General features: G+C 42.5%; 1 protein-coding gene across 1 annotated transcript in view; it reads left to right on the forward strand.

The window, feature by feature from the left end:
* LOC126237091 (disks large homolog 5-like) overlaps window positions 1-19319 on the forward strand; it is a 212172-nt gene that overhangs the window by 186470 nt on the left and 6383 nt on the right. Inside the window, exons 25-26 of the mRNA XM_049946894.1 lie at window positions 14924-15153; window positions 18252-18471. Coding sequence (XP_049802851.1) covers window positions 14924-15153; window positions 18252-18471 — 450 coding nt within the window. The remainder of the gene's footprint in view (window positions 1-14923; window positions 15154-18251; window positions 18472-19319) is intronic.

Raw genomic sequence — 19319 nt, forward strand, 5'->3', positions numbered from 1 at the left:
GGAGGAACTCTGGATGAAATGAAAGTGTTCTATTGGCATTCATTTACTTCCACAAAACATAATAATGCTAGTTGTTCATAGAATTCACACTTCCCAGAATGATCCCTATAAAATTTGTGACTTTTGTCACTATACTGTCCCCTTCTCCTAGGATCAGTTTCTATTCCTTGGTTGTGGGTTGACTGTATGAGAGCACTTCCTCTTTCCATTCTGATAGATACACCCCTTACAAAACATCGCTATTTTTTAGGCCACATATCGTCCTCTCTCCACGTAGGTATGCCAGCCCTTTATAATTAGTGAATGTCGGGTAAGCCCCCCTTATCCTTTCTGAGTAGGCCTCATGGTTCATTCCCCTAGTATACATTTCTATGTATACCATAATTAAGTGTTTTCTGGTAAAGATATAAATCTACGTAAACTTCGCATTCATTCTTTAACATATCATTTACTCCCTAGAGTCCTCCTCTACTTATAAACTTCTATATTTTCAATAGGTACTATGTCTACATATACTATTTACGTCCCTCTATCCTTCAATTCATCAGAGTACTCATTACACAGATGTTTCTTAATGATCGACATGACTAATTCTACTCCTACTTTCATTTTCTTTCTTTTCTCACACCTCTGTCTTATTTATTCATTACTCATTACTATTTTATAGTTGTTTGTTATGTATGTGCACCTCTTCTTATTTATATTTGATGTAGAACCGTCATAACTTCCTACATATGTGCGCATATTTCCATATGTACACGTTTTCCCTACAACACCTGGTGGTTCTCACATCGTGACAGGCTTCCTCTTATGTGATTTAATGTTTGTGTAGAAGTGTATATTTGTGTATATGTGGATGTGTGTTAGTGTAGTCTGATTCTTTGGCCTTCTTATCTAAAGATAAGATTTAGGTTTTTAGTAACTACGGAGATAAGGGAGGACTTCAGCAATAGAAGTTTGTGAATATGGGAATAGGGAAAAAATAGACAGGACCTGAAAGGAGAAGTAAGAAAGGAAAAATAGATATGGATGCAAGGATCGAAGAAGAGAAAGAAGATAGCCCCAAAGACAGGAAACCCTTCCCACCCCTCTTCCCTAGGATCCTTACCCCTCAGGTACTTGAATGAGACATCAGAGGATGTTTGGTGTATCGTTTCCTACAGAATGGACGTGTCCCACCTTCACCCTTTGAGGTCCCCAAAGGAAATCCTAGCAACGCTATGGAAACGACAAATGATGAAAAATCAGGCACACTTGTTTGTGAGGGTTGTTTGAAAGGTGTGATGTGTGTTTTGTGTTAGTCATGATTTATCTGTTCTCGTAAATCATGCTTTTAGCTACAATATCCACCCCTTTCAAAATTTGTACAAACCCTCCCATCTATATCACATCTCATAAAAGGTATAAAATACTCTATACAAAATTGAAAACCTATACACTATGGTATAACAGTTGTACAGCTAGTCACATCTTATAATATTTTCCACAAATATAATAATCTATTTAGTTTATTTTGTCTAGGTATCACTTTTTTTCTGTGATTCTCTTAAGTTGTTCTCTATTACATAGTCCTATCCAGTTTTCTGAGCAATAAGATTACAGAATAGTTTTAGATTTTAAAGGAATTCGGTGCAGGAAACTATTTGGGGAAAAACACCGAAAACAACTCAGGATCCAACGATCGTTACTCCGCCCATTAACTTAGAATGTTAACATCCCTGGGGGGATATACAATTTTACATCCTTTACATTGTAATATCCCTCCCCCTTTTTTGCTTGTCTTAAATGCCAATCGAAATATTTCCTCATAGTACCCCAAGTATTATTATAATATTTTGGGTCTCACAGATCTGATATTAACTTTTCTTGAGCACTGGCAGACCAGTACTTCTCTTCAAATTTTTTTTGTAAAGTCTTCCCAAGAGGAAAAGTTCTCAATATTTACTGTTGCCCATTCTGAGGCTTCCCGTAGAAGGTACCCCACAGCAAATTCGATCTCCTTGGAATCTTCCCAATTTTTTGGCGAAGCTTGGTTAAATCTTTTTAAGAAATGGGTTGGATGTACATCTACATCTGGCTTAAATTTACGGAATTGTCTAGATAACCCTGAATAAGTTCCCCATTGCAAATCAGTCACCGCTTCACTAGTTAACACGACATTAGGTGAAGTTTCCCTTTTTTCTATTTTGTCTTGGATAAGCTTAATTTCTCTCCCCACGTCATCCTTACCCTTCCTGGTATCATTAAGTTGGGAAGAAGGAATAGGCGACACGATCCCAGATGTTATTCTCTCAGTAACCTTTCGATCTATAATTTCTCCAAATTGTTCCTCCAAACTAATTACATTTATAATATCAGAGTTAGCTATTTTCTCTTTGAAATTCCTTTCTGCATTATCTACCCATGTATTGACACCTGTAATTTGTGATTGAATGATTGGCATTAATTCATTATGCTTATCTATACTTTCTTTCAAAGTATTCATTCCCTGTCTTACATCATTATATTTCATATTGTAGATGGTTTCAAAAGATCCTAACTATTCAATAAGTTCTGATTCTACATTATTTCATTTGTTCTCTATGTCAAGTTCTAACATTTTCGATAAAACTCGAAAAGTGTCATTCTGTTTCTGACTAAGATTAGTAAACATATCATTTATAAGAGTGGCCAAAGAATCTGTCAACTCGTTCTTTAAATCTCCTTTTAAATTTTCTACTTTATTACTTATGGCGTCAAATTCAGTCGTCAAAGCACCCATGCCTTCGCATAGATTACTAAATTCCTTGCTTTGAGAGTCGACTTTGGCGTTTAACAAACCTAAATTTATCCTTTGAATATTTAGAGTTTCACTCTGAGCATTTAATTGATAATTTACTAAGTCTAGTTCTTTACTTAGAGTCGCACTCTGATCATTAATTGAGAACTTAATGAGTTTAACTTAAGACTCTGAGATTTGATTAAATTTATCAGCTCAGCCCAGTCAGGCACTTCTTTGCTAATTTTCATGGCCATAGCAGGGTCTTGAGTTTCCCCAACCTGTTGTTTATTTTCCATACTTTTATATGCCTTAGTTCTTTTACTCATTTAAAACTGACTTTAAATATGATAATTACACAATAAAAGTTCATTCAACAGTATCTTGTACCACTTCGTACTAAAGTAATCAAGTTTGTTTCACACTCACCCGGCGTAAAATTCACATTGTATAGGTGAGCGGATGTGGAGGTAGGTCAGCACCGGCAAACAGCAGTTGGTGTTGGTGGCATCGGGTGTGTATGTTGGTTTCCGTGTCTGTGTCCCCACAATGTGTGTGAGAGCTGTATATTCCCCACACTGGATCTTCTTAGCTAAAGCAATCTGTGCGTACTTCTACTTAGACAATGCGTCGAAATCTTCTGTACTATTTTTATCGTTGTGAATTTTTCATTTCTTCAATGTTTTTCCATTTAAATTTCGCTCCATTGGATATTTGAACATATTCCAGTGTCTCAGAGTAATTCCCTTGTCTTATTATGTTTGGTTACTATGGTAACACATAACAGCTTGTTCTCTCGTTTTTGACGTAAAATTCCTGTTTTCTCAGTCCTTTCACACAGGTCGCCACGTTCTAAAGTTCTGATGACTTAAAGTGCGAATATGGATGTGGGTTATATCAGCTTATTCCCCCAACCCACCTTCCACTTCTTTACGAGATAACTTACTTGGTATTTGCAGCCACTTTTCTTTACCGAATAGCCGACTGCTGGAAACCCTCTTGACTTCTTCTCTGTCGAATAATGCTAGGTACAGGAATTTTTAGACTCTTTCTACTTATGAAATGAGTAGACATACAAACTTTACTTTTTGTCAATTAACGATGTATTTGACCTCCATATACAATAAAAATCTCACTTTCCACATGAATATGTAACTTCCTGCAAGTCTCTCGTACAGTCAGACGTTAGAAACCAATTGGATTACAGTTAAAAGAAAGTTGGCTTGGATACCATGACATTTCTTAACATGAATCATAAAATTAGTCTTGCCTCTAACAAGGTTGCGTCAAGAGTGTACAAGAGTTCTTTTTCAACTGTTCTTCTTTTTCAACTGTTCTTGTTCTAATAACAATAGTCAATGACACAATAAGCCCAGAGCTACATATAAACTCCATGGTTCTTCCTTACACACTCACTAAAACATGTATGGATTGCCCGACAGGTACTTGTCGGTGCCGTCCGACTGCCGCGTGTAGTTTCTTCCCCTGACTGATCTGAAACCTGCACACACAAACATGTGGCGCACAATAGGTAGGATTCTACCATTCCACACTCATATCCAGAATATCATGTGTTGAAGATGGTAGAAGGCTGAGTGGTTCTAGAATTTACACAGAAATTCTCGAATCACTACATACTCTGATTTACTGGTTGGACATAGAGTACATATTTCTGTAATATAAGTGGTACATAAATGGATATATAATAAGTAAAGGAGAAATGTTGTTAGCAAAAATCTCAAAAAGCTCGTGACCATTTAATTTGAAATTTTTACATCAGGCTCTAATAAAAATTCAGACACTTGCTGAATATTTTTTAAATATAATAATACATAAATGTATCTAATACATAAACAGGAAATGTGGATTAGCGAAAACCTCGGAAAGTTCTCTGCCGATTTAATTCAAATTTTTACACGGTTCTCTAATATATTTTTGCATGGACATAGGCTACATATTTTTGTAATATATGTGGTGCATAAATGGATATATAATACAAAAAGGGGGAAACACACACACTCTCTCTCTCTCTCTCTCTATCTCTCACACACACACACACACACACACACACACACACACACACACACACACAAGGAAAACATTGTTAGTAAATATCCCCCCCCCTCCCCCCCCCCCCCCCATCTTGCATCTTGCGCAGAATCCTAAGAGCACAACTTAAATTGTAGCAGCTGAATATTTCTGATGAGCATGATTATAAATTTCACTGTTGTGCACCGAACATTTCGAGGGTTACGTGGCTGAATACACATTCTGTTGAGCACTTTGAGTTTTCCGTAGAAAAGCCAATTATAAATAAAACTGCTCAAGAACTCACTTCCCCCTTTATATAGAATAATTATACGTTTTGCCATTGTTATTGCATAATTTGTAATCTACAAAAAAACTAAATCAAATATGAAAAATTAACCTTGAAGTTTTGTCTTTTTCAGTGTGTGTTATCCTTTAAGATATATCAAACAGAAAAATGCCAGTAAAATTTTAAATAATGGCTTAAACGGCTGGCCTTTTGCAATGAAATGTTTTTAAGTGGCTGCTCCTTAAATGTTAAGTTTTGAATGAGATTCAAATGCTCCGCGATTAAAGAAATTCATCGCTCATTTTCACTCGTAACATAATTAATCTTGTGTAAAAGGAAATTTACTTTGAAAGTAATGCTTCGAACAACAATTTGGTGTATTTTCCCACAACATGTTAGAAATGTAAACAGTTGTGACATGACGTTCATCAAAAGCAGCTTGTTGTTTTGAAGTATTGGATAGTTTTCATTTTAAAGCCGTTGACACATTTTGCTGTTGGCTGACACTTGTGTGTGAATTGTATTTTGTTTCTGTAAAGGGTGTATTTTCTTTGCTACTAAAATATTATTTTGGTGTTATTCTGTCATTTATGTTTTATTGCTGCAGTGATATTCTGCAGTAACAGGCTAAAGTAAAATTCTACATTAGAGTACCAGTTCTTGCCAGTCAAAATTACAATACAGTGAAAACTCGCTTTTACACTTTTCAAGGGACTTCCAAAAAAAGGTTTAAAACACGGGAAAATGTAAAATGTGGGAAATAATGTTTTGAGCTGCGAAAGTTACATATAGGATATCCCCTTGCACTTGATGTATGATATATGTACATAACAGGCATCAGAAGACTAGTCATGGAATTTTTTATTATCTAATAAAAACCGCTGATGTAACTGGAGTTGATAACTGTCTGCGAAGTGGAAACATGTAACTTAATTTCAGACATCATAATCGATCCCCCTGCGGGTTCGGGGGTTAGAATAGGCCCGCGGTATTCCTGCCTGTCGTAAGAGGCGACTAAAAGGAGTCTCAAACGTTTCGGCCTTAATGTGACCACTACCTTTCAAAATTTTCTGTTAGTGCGTACCATTTGGGGAAGGACGCCTTACGTGGTGTATTATATATCCATCTTGCCCTAAGATCTGGCACACCCAATATTGTCATGGAGTTGGCCTTACACCGTGCTTCCAGCCACATCAGCTGCTCTGTGTTCTGGGCAGCATACATGCCCTCCATTATGAACTTCCATCTTTGCCCTCCTGACACATATGGATATTCGACACCCGACATCCAGCATGGTAGCCAGTCCGTTGTGGTGGGGTCATCATGTACCCTCTTGGTGGTAGCCCCCTGACTACACAGGGATCGCACTGCTGATGCCTGAGCTGCTACCTCCCCACGTATGCCGAGGAGTAGATGCCTATCCCTCTGGGGCATCGGGACTCCCAGCAAAGGCCATCCTGCCAGGTGGTCTTTGCTGTGGCTGGGTGGCGCCCGTGGGGAGAGCCCCTGGTCGGAGTGGGTGGCATCAGGGCGGATGACCCGCAATGAAGCGTGGTACATCATCTCTCGCTGGTGGGCCTCCACCAGCAGTCTCTAAGCGATCGAGGTCTAACCTCAACGGCAAGCAATTCAATCCAAGATCATTTCCCTCCCTGGCCACTCCATGGGAGGAACGCATGTCTAAGGACAGCAGTGGAGATTATTCACCCCGGTACCTTGTCTGTATGCGGGTTGATGGTGAATCTTTTATGCAAACTAAGCCTCAGTTTTTTGTGGAGCATTTAGAGGACAAGTTCGGGGAGGTGGAGGGCTTGTCCAAAATGCGCTCTGGGTTGGTTCTCATCCAAACAGCATCCTCTGCCCAGTCACGGAGGTTGCTCACTTGTGACAAGTTGGGGGATGTTTCCGTCACCATCACTCCCCATAATAGTTTAAACATGGTCCAGGGTATTATATTCCACAGGGATCTTCTTCTGCAGTCCGACGATGAACTACGTGCCAACCTAGAACGACGAGGTGTTCACTTCATCCTGCGCGTCCATCGGGGTCCGAGGGATAATCAGGTAGCCATCGGTGCCTTCATCTTGACCTTTGAGGGTGATGTCTTACCCGAAAAGGTTAAGGTGATGGTTTACCGTTGTGATGTGAAGCCAGCCATATATCCCTCCTCCGATGCGGTGTTTTAAATGCTGGCAGTTCGGGCACATGTCGTCTCGCTTGTACTTCCAGCATCACGTGTCGGGATTGTGGACGTCCTTAGCATCCTGATACTCCATGTGCCCCGCCTCCTATCTGTGTTAACTGCGGAGAACACCATTCCCCCTGCTCGCCGGACTGTAGGATCTTCCAGAAAGAACGGAAGATAATGGAATATAAAACTCTGGACCGCCTGACCTACTCTGAGGCTAGGCGGAAATATGAGAGACTCCATCCTGTGCCAATGACGTCAACATACGCCGCTGCTGCAACGACGGTTCTTCCATCTCCTGTGTCGTCCCATACGGTTGGTTCTAAGATTGGTCAGCACCCAAAAGCCCCCTTGATTGTGGGGGCCACTTCACACCCTGTTGCTCCTGCTCCATCTTCTCCAGGAGCAACACCCTCCCAACCATCGGGGACATCAGCTCCCCCTTCCCAGCCGGAGAAGCGTAAGACTTCTTCGGCTCCTCTCGCCAGGAAGGGATCCCTTGGGGACCTCCCTTCGCAAGTTCCGACCAGTGGAAAAGCGGACGCCCGCAAGTGGTTGAAACAACCACCAGTCCCTGGTCGTAGGGCCTCACGGTCGTCGTCTGTCCCTGAGACTGAAGCCTGAACCACCGAAGGCACAGCGCAACAAGCAGAAAAAGAAGAAAGTCCCCAAGACCAACGATATTGCGGTGGCACCCATCCCACCGCTTCCTACAAGCTCTGCCTCTGAGGACGAGGTGGAGATTCTGGCGTCAGCTGAGGACCTCGAATAAGGCTGACTGGGACTTGTTCTCCTCCACTGCTGCTATTGAGCCTCTCTCTACTGATGACATTGATGTGGTGGTTCAATCGGTCACCACCGGCATTGTTACTGCCGCCAAATCTGCCATTCCCCGTTCTTCTGGGTCCCCTCGGCGGAGGGCTGTGCCTTGGTGGTCGCCTGAGATCGCTGAAGCGATTAAAGATCGCCGGCGGGCGCTCCAGTGTCACACGCGACATCCCTCCATAGACCACCTTATCGCCTTTAAACGGCTGCATGCGTGGGCCCGCCTCCTTATCCGCCAAGGCAAGAAGGAGTGCTGGGAGTGGTATGTGTCCACCATTGGCCTCCATGTCACTCCATCGCAGGTCTGGGCCAAGATTCGACGCGTCTACGGCTATCGGACCCCTGTCAGCATCCCTGCGCTCTCACTGAATGGCGCAGTTTGTACTGACTCCGACGTCATTGCAAACCGCTTAGCACAGCATTTTGCTATGAGTTCCGCTTTTGCGAATTACCCTCAGGCCTTCCGCTCCATTAAAGAGCGGATGGAACGTCGGAGCCTTTCGTTTCGCACCCACCACCCAGAATCTTACAATGCTCCATTCAGTGAGTGGGAATTTCGCAGTGCCCTAGCCGCTTGCCCTGATACTGCTCCTGGGCCAGATGGCATCCACTGTCAGATGCTGAAACACCTTTCAGTGGACTGCCAGCGATGCCTCCTCAACCTTTACAACCGTCTTTGGGTCGAGGGGGAGTTTCCGTTGCAATGGCGGAAAAGCATTGTCATCCCCATTTTGAAACCTGGAAAGAACCCTCTGGAGGTGGACAGCTACCGTCCCATTAGCCTCACCAACGTTCTTTGCAAGTTGCTTGAACGGATGGTGAGCCGGCGCTTAAATTGGGTACTGGAGTCTCGGGGCCTTCTGGCTCCGTCTCAGGGTGGGTTCCGTAAAGGCCGCTCCGCCACCGACAATCTGGTGAGCCTGGAGTCGGCCATCCGTACTGCCTTTGCCCACCGTCAGCACCTGGTCGCTGTCTTTTTCGACATGCGGAAGGCGTACGATACGACATGGCGTCATCACATCCTTTCTACGCTTCATAGATGGGGTCTTCTGGGTCCTCTGCCGATTTTTATCCGCAATTTTCTGTCGTATCGTACCTTCCGCGTGCAAGTCGCGGCCTCATATAGTTCCTCCCACGTCCAGTAGACCGGTGTGCCACAGGGTTCTGTTTTAAGTGTCTGCCTGTTTTTAATAGCCATTAACGGGCTCGCTGCGGCCGTGGGAAATTCTGTCTCCGCTTCCCTGTATGCTGACGACTTCTGCCTTTACTAGAGCTCTACTGGCATTGCAGCTGTTGAATGTCAGCTACAGGGCGCTATCCGCAAGGCGCAGTCTTGGGTTGTAGCTCATGGGTTCCAGTTTTCGGCAGCCAAGATTCCAGTTTTCGGCAGCCAAGACCTGCGTGATGCATTTCTGCCGGCGACGTACTGTCCACCTGGAGCCGCAGCTTTCTCTTAACGGCGAACTTCTTTCAGTGGTGGAATCACACAGGTTTTTGGGGGTGGTTTTCGATGCCCGATTGACTTGGCTGCCTCATATCCGGCAGCTCAAACAGGCGTGTTGGCGGGATCTCAATGCTCTGCGATGTTTGAGCCACACCCGCTGGGGCGCCGACCGCTCTACCCTGTTACGGCTCTACCAGGCGTTAATCCAGTCCTGTCTGGATTATGGGAGCCTGGCTTATGGCTCAGCATCCCCATCTGCATTGCGGGTGCTGGACCCAATTCTCCACAGCGGGATATGCCTTGGCACTGGTGCTTTCCGCACCAGCCCTGTGGACAGCATACTAGTGGAGGCAGGTGTCCCTCCACTGCGGTTATGACGCCAACAATTACTGGCTGCTTATGCTGCCCATGTTTTTAGCTTGCCCGGGCATCCAAATTACCGTGTGCTGTTCCCGCAGTCAGTCGTCCATCTGCCAGAACGTCGGCCCCGGTCGGGTTGTCCGATCGCCGTGCGCGTCAAGGAGCTTCTCTCCGGGCTTGGATTTTTCCCTGTTCCACCTCCTTTCCGGGCACCTCTGCGTACACCCCCGTGGTGTGTTCCTCGCCCTTGCCTTCGGCTCGACATGGCACAGGGCTCGAAGGACTCTGTCCCTCCAGAGGCCTTCCGCCGCCACTTTTATTCCATCCTGGCCACGTATCAGGGCTCTGGAATTGTTTACACTGACGGTTTGATGGTTGCTGGTCGTGTCGGGTATGCGCTAACTCTAGGGGACCATTCCGAACAACGTTCCTTGCCGGATGGCTGCAGCATTTACACTGCTGAGCTGGTTGCCATCTTTCGTGCACTAGAGTATATCCGCTCCTGCTCAGGTGAGTCCTTCGTTATCTGTAGCGATTCCCTGAGCGGTTTACGAGCTCTCGACCAGTGTTTCCCTCGTTCTCGTCTGGTGATGGCTATCCATGAGTCCCTGCATACTCTTGCGCGTTGCGGCCGCTCTGTGGTCTTCGTGTGGACCCCAGGCCATGTTGGGATGCCTGGCAATGAGAATGTTGACCGCCTGGCGAAAGAGGCCACTAGTAAATCATCACTGGGGACTGGCCTCCCGGAGACTGATTTGCGGGCAGTCTTACGCCGCGAAGTTCTTTCGGTTTGGGACGCTGAATGGTGCAATCTGCCCACGCCCAACAAACTCCGTCCAATCAAGGCGACGACGACTGTGTGGCGGTCGTCCATGCGGGTCTCCCGCAAGGAGTCTGTTGTCCTCTGCCGGCTGCGCATTGGGCACACTCGGCTTACGCACGGCCACTTATTGCGCCGTGAGGACGCACCTCTATGTCACTGCGGCTCCGTTTTATCTGTGGTCCATATTTTATTGGAGTGTCCGCTTTTAGCTGTGCTCAGGCAGTCGTTCGCACTGCCTGACACGCTCCCTGCCCTTTTAACAGATGACTCTGCTACGGCTGACTTAGTTTTACGTTTTATTCGGGCAGGGGGTTTTTATCATTTAATCTAAGTGTTTCTGTTTTATCTTCTTGTTTTGTGTTGATTCTGGCCTTTGGCCTCCAGTTTTACACTGATTTTTTAATGTGTTTTAAGTGGTTGGCTTTTCCTTTTTTTATTTCTATGGTCGGCCAACCACCGTCACACTCTGTGTGATTTTAGTTCGTTTTGTCTGGTCTTTGTCTCAGTTTCTCTTGTTCTGTGTCGTCTGTGCTTTCTTCTGTTAACCGTTTTTATTCTCTGTGGGTGTTTTTAGCACTTGGAAAAAGGGACCGATGACCGTAGCAGTCTGGTCCCTTTAATCCCACAAACCAACCAACCAACCATCATAATCGATGTTTTTGGAAAGCCTGCAGCTGTCATTCATTGTTTAAATAATGAAATACTGGACTTGTTATGTATTTCGAGAATTTTTAATTTCAAATGTCACAATCGATGTTTTTGGAAAGCCTGCAGCTGTCATTCATTATTTGAATAAAGAAATACTGCACCAGTTAGTATTTTCTCATGCTTAGCACAACGTGTTTTGAGAATTTTTTCTCGTTGTCAAGTGCAAATATGTAAATAAGTATTTTGTATAGTGTTTGAATATGTGTTATTCTGCGTCTCTTGCACTGTACTCATCGTTTTTGAGGTTATCAGATACTGTGTGCCTCATCAGTTACGTAAGAAACCACACACACACACACACACACACACACACACACACACACTATCACTCACGTTGTTTGTTTGTGTAACAACACAAAAAATACATACGTAAATACTGCACTTGACAACAAGAATAAATTCTCGAAACAAGTTTTGCTCAGCATTATTACAATATGTAATTGGCACTGTGGGTACACTGAACACATTTGAGCAACGCAAAGTGAATGAAGGTGTCAACTAGCACTCCAAGTGGCCATATGCCGAAACATGCTAAATATGGTTCGACAAAGGTGTCACAATAATCACAACAATCATGAAACCCTGCATTTGCTCAGTAGAGACAGTTTGGAAATGGTTTGATTGGTCATGATATCTTCATTCAAACGAACCTAATTACTCCCATCAGCCACCACGCCAAGTAGAGCTTGGCAGCGGCGGGAGATACGGCACAAATTGTTACAACTTTTACTCATTTACACATTCAAATCTGCTGAATAGAGTGCCCTCATGGTAAGAAACTTAACCACTTAATATTTGTAAACACTACTGGATGGTCAACATTATGCCAGCATCATATTTTCTCCACAAACATTTTTGGAATGCGTAAATCGCGGGAAAATTATAAATATGTTGATGCAAAATCAGGTGCAAATTAACATTGTGGATATAGGAAATTTGACAGGACCGATAAAAAATGTCATAAATGGTGGGAAAACGTTAATTCCAGGAACGTAAAAGCGGGGTTATGTAGTAATTTAACTGAAAACTAAAACAATGAAAAACTTCCAGAATTCTAAGAAATTCACAAGTTTTTCCCAGATTTTTCCTGCTTGTCCTAGGCTCTTGGTTGGTTGGTTGGTTGGTTGGTTGGTTGGTTGATTGATTGATTGATTTTGGGGGAGGGGACAAACAGTGAGGTCATCGGTCCCATCAGAGTGGGGAAAGGTGGGGAAGGAAGTTGGCCATGTCCTTTCAAAGGAACCACTCTGGCATTTGCCTGAAGTGATTTAGGGAAATCACGGATAACCTAAATCAGGATGGCTGGACATGGGTTTGAACTGTCGTCCTCCCGAATGCGAGTCCAGAGTGGTAACCAGTGTGTCACCTTGTTCAGTCCATGGGCTGTATACACCCGAATTGTATTATTAGGTTTGTGTGTAAGTTCATAGTGTTTTTCTTTTGCATGTTAGTCTTCCAGTTGCAATGGGTTTATTTATTGATTGTCAGTTTTTATTTATAGTTGACTGTTGCTATTTGTGTTTACATACGGTTGTTTGGAGATAATGAGTGGAGCTGTGGATGCAAGAAAATGGAGTGGCAAGGGGAGAAATCAGAAGATTTTCGACATATTCGTGTGTTTGAGTTCAGTTGAGGCAGCCAGAAACTCGTGCCTTGTATGTAGATAATACCATTGGACAGGGCACAGCAAGAAAATGTTTTTCTCATTTTAAGGAAGATCATTTTGATATTAGTGGCTCTCCACCTTCAGGAAGACCTTAAGGGTTTGATCGAAATTGTTTAAACATGTTAATCCACAAGGATCCACCTCACTGTACTCAAGAACTGGCAAATGTGATGAAATCTGATCATTCCACCATCATGCGACATTTTCATGCAATGGAGAATGTTCAAAAATCAGGTGTGTGGGTACTGCATGCTCTAAGCCAAAATCACAAAAATCAGCGGGTGGCGGCATGTGCATCTCTACTTGCTCGTCATCAATTGGATCACGAACAACACCAACTATTCCTATCTTGTATCATCACTGATGATGAGAAATGGTATCTTTATGCTAACGTAAGTAAAAGAAAGAAATGGTTGAGCCCAAACATAGCAGCAACTCCTGCTTCCCCAAAGTGTAACCATCATTGCTGACATTTATCGTCAGCAATTGAGACGTCTTGCAGACGCAATCCAAGAACAATAACGAGGAACTGATGCTACTTCTCGATAACACCTGCTCGCATTCTGCTGGACTCACAAAAAACATTATACAGGAGATGGATTGGGAAGTTATTCTGCACCCACCTTGTGCACCTGATCTTGCACCCTCAGGTTTTCACCCTTCTGCTTTCTATGAAACATCCTTCAAGGAGCTTCCTTTCTGGATGAACTTGCAGTCTGAATATGACTTGACTATTTCTTTCCTTCAAAGCTGTGCAATTTCTGCAGTCGCGCAGTCGGAAAGTTATCCCAGCATTGGCAGACTGTTGTAAATAGCAAAGGAGAATATATTATTGATGACTAAAATCTCCATTATGTGTATCTGTTGCATTTATTAAACTTATGGAAAAACACTACAAACTTATGCATTAACCCAACACATCTTCTCAGCAGAAGATATGTCAATATGCTGACCATTTCGATAAGTTCTTAAGTGTTGTGTGCATACAGCGATTCATACATAACTGTATTCAGTAACTGCCTCCCCCCCCCACTCACCCCCCCACCCCCCACCCCCACCCCCACTCTCTCTCCTACTCCTGCTGCTGCTGCTGCTACTGCCACTGCCACCACCACCACCACCACCACCACCACCAAATGTGAAACCACATATTCAGAAATTCTTCTGTGTAGTTGTAGTTGTGAAGCAGATGTGATTTCTGTTTGTGTTTGAAGTTAATTTTATTATCCAGTCACTAAGTAGGTGATAAAGATTTTTCTGGTGAATACCTTACTCCTTTGTGTCAATGAAAATAAATGAGTTTTTGAGAAAATAATGAAAGTGGGTGGATTTAAAAAGTCTACTCAGCAGATGACAGCAGGAGAACACAGATGTATAAAGGTTAAAGAAATTGTCAAGCTTTTGGAGCCAGTGGCTCCTTGTGGAAGAAGGGTTGAAGGGGAAAGAAGGGGGGTGAAGGAGGAGGACTAGAGAAGTTTAGGAATTGGGGAGAGTTTGGTCAAGTCACCCAGAATCAGGGGAGATTTTTCCAAAGTCTTCAAGTTTCCTACATCTCACCAGTCCTGTTTCTTCACTCCTCTTCCTCCCCCTTCAACCCTTCTGTCAGAAGGAGGAGCCGCTGCCTTTGAAAGCTTGTAAACTTCCTTAACTTTTATATTTCTGGGTTCTCCTGCCACTTCATGATGAATAAATTTTTTTATCTAACCAGTTTCATTACTCCATTGTGTGCAACACTAAGGCTGATTCATGGATAATATCAATCATATATTTATTCCCCTTTTTCCCCATTAGAGATTTTCTGTAGACTTTAAAAAATGTTGAATGATTGTTACAGATCCTGTGTTCAGACCAGTGCTGATAATGGGACCTCTTGCTGACTGCGTTATGGAGAAGCTTATTCAAGATTTTCCAGATAAATTTACTCGTTGTATTCCAGAAGTGATGCAATGTCCACAGTCAGTAATGGAAAAAGGAATAGCAGAAAATTTATTTGTGGACTACAGAAAGAAGGGCAGCTATTTTGAATGTACATCTGTTAATGCTGTGAAAGAAATATGTGATAAGGTACGTAATATGTGTTACAGTAAATAAATTCTGCATCAGAAACTACAAAAAAACCAGGAGAAAAGCTGCCGCTCACCTGTAGCTGATTGACATATGACGCAGATAGACACTAGCTTCTGCTCTCTCTCTCTCTCTCTCTCTCTCTCTCTCTCTCTCTCTCTCTCTCTCTCTCTCTTTTGCAGTGGAGGGGAGGGGGAAACGATAAGTAATTGGGATTTCCTACCTCCCAGTAGTGGGCAGGTAGTGATGAGATCTTCTTCAAGGTAAATATTATTTTGAAACAGTTGACCAACCATCGTCTGTATGGAAAGTTTCATTACTTGCCATCATAAATGCTTTTTCACATGTTTGAAATTTTTTTGTCTCGCTTATTTTAAGCCCCAAAACACTCCCTACTAGGTCCCTTTAGTTTCTGCAAAACTAAAGTCACTGCTTGATTCTCAGTTTTCAACTTGTGAGTGGAACAATAGGTGTGGTGGAGAGGCCAATCCTTTTTTCGCCACAATACAAACCCTTTTTACTACAGTGTCTCATGCAATCATCTTACACTTGAAAGTAGTAATGCTGGTCATCTGTGGTACACTGATGAAGAAATTCCTCTTGGACAATCACTTTGTTGCTGAAAAGCAAACCACAAGGTTTTGCGTTTGAGCACCAGTCTGGCACAAAGTTTTAATCTGCAGTGAAGTTTTGATAGTGCACACTCTCCTATAGAGTGAAAGATTCATCTTGGAATTTGTCAGTTGCTTCTGATTCCATCTCTCTCCTCTCCAATCTTGGCATCTATGGGCATTATATCTGCAGTGGGTTGTGGATAATCATTTTGCTGTTGAAAAACATACTGCAAGGTTCTGGGTTTGAGTGCCAGACAGGCTAAAGTTTTAATGTGCAGTGAAGTTTTGACAGTGCACTCTCTACTAAAGAGCGAAAGATTCGTCTCAGAATTTTAGAGTTGTCTCCATGTCACAAAGTCTCCTCTAAAATCTTGGCACCTATGGGCACTATATTGCAATGGGTTGCAGAAATTATGCAAATATGTTAACATCCTTCACCAGAGCTCTGCTTGTGCCCTGAGATGATGGATATCCTACGAAAAATTTTAGTCATATGCCCTATAATAGTATTTTTTTACTCACAAACCCACACACTATTCAGACCCATCCATATGCCACCTGTGCTCTCTTTTCTACATCTCAAAGGTCATTTGCCTGTGGATAACCCAGTTACAAGGTCTGTTCAATACACCCATCCACCACACTTACTGCAGTTACAGACATTTGTAGTCCAACCAAAGGAAGTTACACAGCATGAAGAAAAATTCGTGCACTCGAACTTCACAGCCTGATTCGTCACATACCAGCAATAAAAAATGTCTCTAACAAAATTTCGTCCTGCGCAGATTTCGGGCAGTAAATGGACATAAAAGATTGGCAGTGTGGCTACACTGTAATCACATGTACTGTAATACCTCTGTCAGGAGGTAGCAGCAGGGCTGTGCAGTTGGTGCAGTGGATAGCATTTTGGGTTAAGATGCAGTAGGTCAAGGGTTTGAATCGGGGTCAAGGCTTATTTGTTTTTGTTTGATAAAAGTAGTCTGCATGGTATGATATCTGCCATCTTAATTACTATACAGTGATTACAGTGGGTCTTCTACAAAACATTTGCAGTTATGTACTGTGGACACAGAAATGGAAGTACAATCATTTTCATTGGCCAACTTTTAAAGAAACCTTTTGCACTTGGTGGATGCGAATTGTTTTGTATCTACTGGATTCCAAACTTGAGTTGTATAGGTACTTTCCCCCAGTGGTCCCGTCGATTAATATGAACTATTATTCTTGCCACCTTCAGGTCCATAACACTTCGTTAGTGCCTCATGTCACCAGTAGTGCTCGCAACATGCTTTGCAAATAATTTCAATGAGCCTGTTTGTGGAGGGTACACAGAAAACGGGTTTGGGATCTAGCAGATGCAGTGGTGCAAAACAAATCACATCCATGACGTGCGAAAGGCTCCTTTAAAAGCTGACCAATGAAAATGATAGTACTTCCATTTCTGTGTTTGTAGTAAGTAACTGCAAATATCTTGTAGAAGACCCACTGTAATCACTGTATGACAATTAAGATGCCAGATACTGTCCACACAGACTACTTTTAGCGAATATAAACAAATAAGCCTCAACACATAATCAAACCATTGACCTCCTGCATGCTAACCCAAAATGCTATCCCCTGCACCAACTGCACAGCACTACTCTATAGGGTGGTCCATTGATAGCGACTGGACCAAATATCTCACGAAATACGCTTGAAGCAAAACTTATCTAGCTTGAAGGGGGAAACCAGATGACGCTATGGTTGGCCCGCTAGATGGCGGTGCCATAGGGCAAACGGATGTCAATTGCGTTTTTAAAAATTGGAACCCCCATTTTTTATTACATATTCGTGTAGTACGTAAAGAAATATGAACGTTTTAGTTGGACCACTTTTTTCACTTTGTGATAGATGGCGCTGTAATAGTCACAAACGTATAAGTATGTGGTATCACGTAACATTCCGCCAGTGCGGACGGTATTTGCTTTGTGATACATTACCCTTGTTAAAATGGACCGTTTACCAATTGTGAAAAAGGTCGATATCGTGTTGATGTATGGCTATTGTGGGCAAAATGCCCAACGGGCATGTGCTATGTATGCTGCTCGGTATCCTAGACGACCTCATCCGAGTGTCCGGACCGTTTGCTGGACAGTTACGTTATTTAAGGAAACAGGAAGTGTTCAGCCACATGTGAAACGTCAACCACGACCTGCAACAAATGATGATGCCCAAGTAGGTGCTTTAGCTTTAGCTGGGGAAGCATGCACGCTCTTGAGCTGGAGAACGAGAGAGAGAATGGTGGTGAAATTTTCTGTGCAGTTATGTGTGTGTAAGCACCATACATAAATCAGCTACAGGTGAGTGGGTGCCTTCCTTCATTTTTGTTTATAAAATGTGTACACACACTATTGCTCCAACTTTTAAATTTAACATTTTGTAATATTGTCCAAACATTCAAACTTTCTTTATAACATTAAACGTGCTTTTCCCTTTCATTTGCAGAATACCCATTGTATTCTTGACATAAGCTTGACTTCAGTGGAAAGACTTCATCGCCACCAAATATACCCCATTGTTCTATTAATAAAATTCAAATCAACAAAACAGATTAAGGAGGTTAAAGATACTAGGTATCCAATGGAAAAGGTTTCAGCAAAAGCAGCGAAGGAAATGTATGAACATGCTTTGAAACTGGAAGTCGAGTATCGACATCTTATCTCAGGTAAGAACTGTAAAATGCCTTTTGTAAAATGGTCTGCACAGTTTTAGTAACAAGATAGAAATACATAATTTACATGGTGTAGCGATTTATTATACAAAATGTATATCAGAAGAAGTATGAGTTAACTTAAAAGATACAGTTGTCTACAGAGATCAGCTAATGCGCAAGTTCTCCACATGTGAGGAAGCAACTTGTTCTTTGTATGACAGTAAGTAGAAAGATAGCAACATGTGTCAGCATGCTACTTCCAGTATTCAGAGAGGCATGCTGGGTCCCAGATTGAATCTTCCCAGTGGATTAACCAACCAGCCCGTGGATAACATTTTTAGGTAGTGAATAGCGTTCTGGTGCCCTTGTGCCACTTCAGCTGAAAATTTTTTGTAAAGGTATGAGGAGATGACAGAAAGGGCATCCAGCCACTCCCCACCTCTGCCACTAACATGCTAAACCCAGATCAATGTGCTGACCCCATGTATTGTATAAAGCTCAGAAAAAGATGATGATTTCAGGTGACACTGCACTGATTTGTTATTGAGGAAGTGAATATTCAGATATAATTTGCCAAATAGATACAAAAAAATTGAGTAATGCTTACAAAGAATATAAGTTTATTTTAGAACTCATACTGGTGGGAGGTGGAAATAAATTTGTTTTGCTTTTATTGGGTGGAACATAAGCAACAGTCATTGGTGAGGCTTCATTCAAATCTGGCAAAGTTGAATAAGTTCCATTAAATACAAGAAAATCAAAGCAACTATGTTTTTTGACCAAAGGTGTGCATTTTTAATGAATTGTGGGACTAGAAACATCAGTAACATTTTTGAACCCCAAATATGACATTCAGTACT

The sequence above is a fragment of the Schistocerca nitens genome, chromosome 2, assembly GCF_023898315.1.
Source record: "Schistocerca nitens isolate TAMUIC-IGC-003100 chromosome 2, iqSchNite1.1, whole genome shotgun sequence".
Taxonomy (NCBI): Eukaryota; Metazoa; Arthropoda; class Insecta; order Orthoptera; family Acrididae; genus Schistocerca; species Schistocerca nitens.